The sequence below is a fragment of the Ursus maritimus genome, unplaced genomic scaffold (assembly GCF_017311325.1).
Source record: "Ursus maritimus isolate PB19 unplaced genomic scaffold, ASM1731132v1 scaffold_18, whole genome shotgun sequence".
In the NCBI taxonomy this organism is placed as follows: domain Eukaryota; kingdom Metazoa; phylum Chordata; class Mammalia; order Carnivora; family Ursidae; genus Ursus; species Ursus maritimus.
The window spans coordinates 51,353,045-51,356,472 of NW_024424230.1; the positions used below are offsets into that span (position 1 = coordinate 51,353,045).

The 3,428-nt window shown below is 44.9% G+C and overlaps 1 protein-coding gene across 1 annotated transcript in view; it reads right to left on the reverse strand.

The window, feature by feature from the left end:
* The window catches only part of DLGAP1 (DLG associated protein 1), a 306,180-nt gene that overhangs the window by 6,402 nt on the left and 296,350 nt on the right, over positions 1–3,428 (reverse strand). Inside the window, exon 8 of the mRNA XM_040632694.1 lies at positions 1,880–1,971. Within this exon, the coding sequence (XP_040488628.1) occupies positions 1,880–1,971 (92 nt within the window). The remainder of the gene's footprint in view (positions 1–1,879; positions 1,972–3,428) is intronic.

Here is a 3,428-nt window from a genome sequence, read left to right on the forward strand (position 1 = left end):
AGGGAAAGAGGTCAAACAGACTGGGATTTGCATCTTGTCTCTGCCTCCTACCCTGTCACCCTGGCCAAATTATTTATTTATCTATTATTTTTTATTCCTGGCCAAGTTATTTAGCTTTTCCACCTCCATTTTCCTCAACTGTAAAGCTGTCATCAAAATAATGTCGCTATCTGACCCATAGGGTCGCTCTGAGGATTTAACCAGTTCATGTAACTAAAAGCCCTCAGCATGGCGCCCGGCACCTGGTGTGCTCTCTATCTTCCCTTCCGGGGCGGGACTTGAAGCAGCCATCAGTGGCCCTTTGCCGGAAGTGCAGTTCCACTTCCTACCTCTAAGCGCTGCCTACATTTCCAACTAAGTTCCTCTACTGGCTAAGGCAAGTGAGCCCGTCAGGGACTGGGAAACGTCAAAAGCCGGCTTTATCAAAGTTAACCTTTCCTAGAAATCTGCAAAGTTTTCAAAACGTCTTGTTTGCGATTTCATCTTCAAAATCTGCAGTGTTTGCGTTCTACCTCATAATATACCTGCTTATTCTATAATTCTGTTAAAAAGTGTGCTGTGTTTGCCCTAGAGTGTGTACATATTGGCTTCCCTCCATCCTTTAGCCAATTTGAGAAATAGAGCTTTACCTGAACTTTTATACATTTAAGGACCAAAGAATCATGTTAACTAAGATCCATACAGATTAGCAAGTTTACAAATTAGCAGGAATTCTGTTCGTGGCACATAGTGAAGCCCAATAAAATATTTGTTGAATTCACTTACCAACACATTTACTAATCTATATTATCTCTATGCAGAATAGAATTTCTGAGAAGGTGGAAGAAGGGCCAGGTAAATTTGCTGAGGGAGGGGAAAACAAACTACAGGTGTAGGAGGTGGGTATGAGGAGGAGGGAAAGGATCACCCCAAAGGGAGGTTTCAGAAAGAGAAGACTGGTGAAGAAGGACAGAGAACACCAATTTTTGCATGCTTTCAATTTTCTCTTGATTGAACCCTGTCTCGATAAATCCCATTCAGTCTATATTTGTCCTTGTTAACAAGAAGATGTGGTTAAAGTTCTAAAATCATAGTCGACTAGATTGCAAATAATCATGTTTTTACTTTCCACAAGATAAACATGTTGCTTTTCATGTTCTTTATTTTAAGCAAGCTTGACCAACAGTTGACCAATAAAAGCTATTCTTGTAGAAGGACACTTGCAGACACAGTAGGTGTTTTTTTTTTGTTGTTTTTGTTTTTGTTTTTTTAAGGCGTATGTATGTAAGGAAGCTCTTGCCCTTGTATTTTGCAGCCAATTTAAAAAATGTTGTTGATGTTAGTGGTGTTTTTGTCCTTCGTTTTGCTTTATTTGGTTTTGGTATGTCCGAGAAGGATGAATGATTCATCTGTCTCAAGGAGATCAAATCTACACTTTGGCCTGCCGTCCACCTCTGGCCTTGAATGAAAACCGAGAGCCCTGATGATGAAATAGGCACCAACGGCTATTTCAGAAGGACAATCATTATCCAGAATGGTTCTCTGTAATACTATTTTTGAAATATCAGGCTGTTCCATATTTCGGTAAGAATAATGAAATCGGGGCTGCCATGCGAAAGCCAGGAAAACGGAAAAATTTCCGTTACGAAAAAACAAAACAAAACAGGAAATGGAGTTTCAACTTGATTGGATTTTCCTCCCAAGATTATTTAGGTATAAAATAAATATTTCCAATTTTAAGAAAAGCAGGAAATAAGATTCATCAGAAAATTCTATTCCAGGTAAGAGAGTCCAATGGGCCTTCATTTGGTTCAAAATCAGTTTCACTTTAGTTGCGCCAGTCTTGACAACACGTTCTCCTCCTGACTAGGAAGTGGTAGTGATGGGGAATGTTACCTACCAGGTTTTCTTCACACAGTTCTCTGAACTGGTAGAATTTCTGGGCCATGAGAAGTTGGGCACTGCCAACTGCGGTTCGGATTTTCCCTAGAACTGAAAAGAGCAAACATACAAGAAGTTTACACGTTATGCCTCACGGTTGAGATTTAGTCTGGTAAAGCAAAGAGGAAGTTATGCTGCAATATTTAGGGAAAACAGCACACATACAGCACGTGAACACACACACACACACACACACACACACACACACACACACAACTGCCCCGCTGCCTTGTTACTCTGCTAGTCTATGGAACAGAAAGCTCCTAGGGTAAAGTGAAGTATAAAATCAACTTGGAAAAAAAACACAGCTCATCCCCCATATTTCTTAGGAATAACGGAGTTTTCCATCACAGCACTAGAGGTTACAAGAGGCAAATAGGGTCCCCCCCTCTTTTACGGCAGGGATGAATTTCAGGTGTTTATCAGTAGAGTTATGGATTTATTTGTGTCAGCCATCACGGTCTGCTAGTTCCCTTTTCTAACCCAAATCCAAACGCCAGAAAAGCAATCCTGACTTGGGGTGGGGGGGGATCTCTTGGCACTCACCATATCCTATCCATAGCCTTCAGTATTTTTCCGGAGCCCAGCCACCGGGACCGTCAGGAAAGCGCCACGGTCAGTTGAAAGATTTTCTAAGGAATGAACATTTTCAGCCTGTTGCCTAGGGAACGCCAGCACCGTTCCAGCTTTTCCACTCCACAGACCACCTTTATTGTTAATATACGTTTAATTCCCTATGCACTGTGCTGAAAATCTCCGTTGCAAGCTACTTCTTGTCTTCCGTGCAGACTAAGGCGAGAACCTTTCAACTGACGGGCGTGCTGAGACGGGCGCAACGGCTGCGCACAGAGCTGTCCCGAGGTCTGCATTGTCCCAAGGCCCTCCCTCCGCCCGCTGGGGAGCGGGGCGCAGCTGCGCGGCTGGAGCGCGGCCACCGGGCAGTTCTCAACACGCCCTCCCTGTCGGGAAGGAAGGGGAGAAGGCGCCCTGCTCGCCCCTTCCCGCGGCCCCGCACAGAACACCAGACACGGAGGCTCCCCCGCAGGGCACTTGCCCCGCGTGGAAATCCGCGCGGGGACGTGTCCTAAAGGATCGAAGCGCTGTTCGTGCCCTTGTTGTTCGGCTGTGAACTGACAGAGCCTGAGACCCAGGGCGGAATGAGGTCTCCTTTTCTCGACCTCAGTCCCCACAGAGTCTGAGAAGGAAACAAAAGAAAAGGAAACTTCATCTTGGAGCAGGGTTTTCTAGTAATTTTCTGCTCTGTTTAAAACTGCCAGGCTAAAAAAATCCCCCCCAAACAAAACAAAAACAAAACAAAACAAAAAAAAAAAAACCCCAAAAAACAAAACATAAAATACTGCCAGGCTAGATAATGGTTTAGGATGCACATTATACCTCGGCATGACTCAAACATTTCGGCACCCCCCACGTGGAAGTCGGGGCGTTCATGCACTCTGTCACCTGTCAAAGCGAACAGGCCCCCCCCCCCCCCCCCCCCCCCCCCCCCC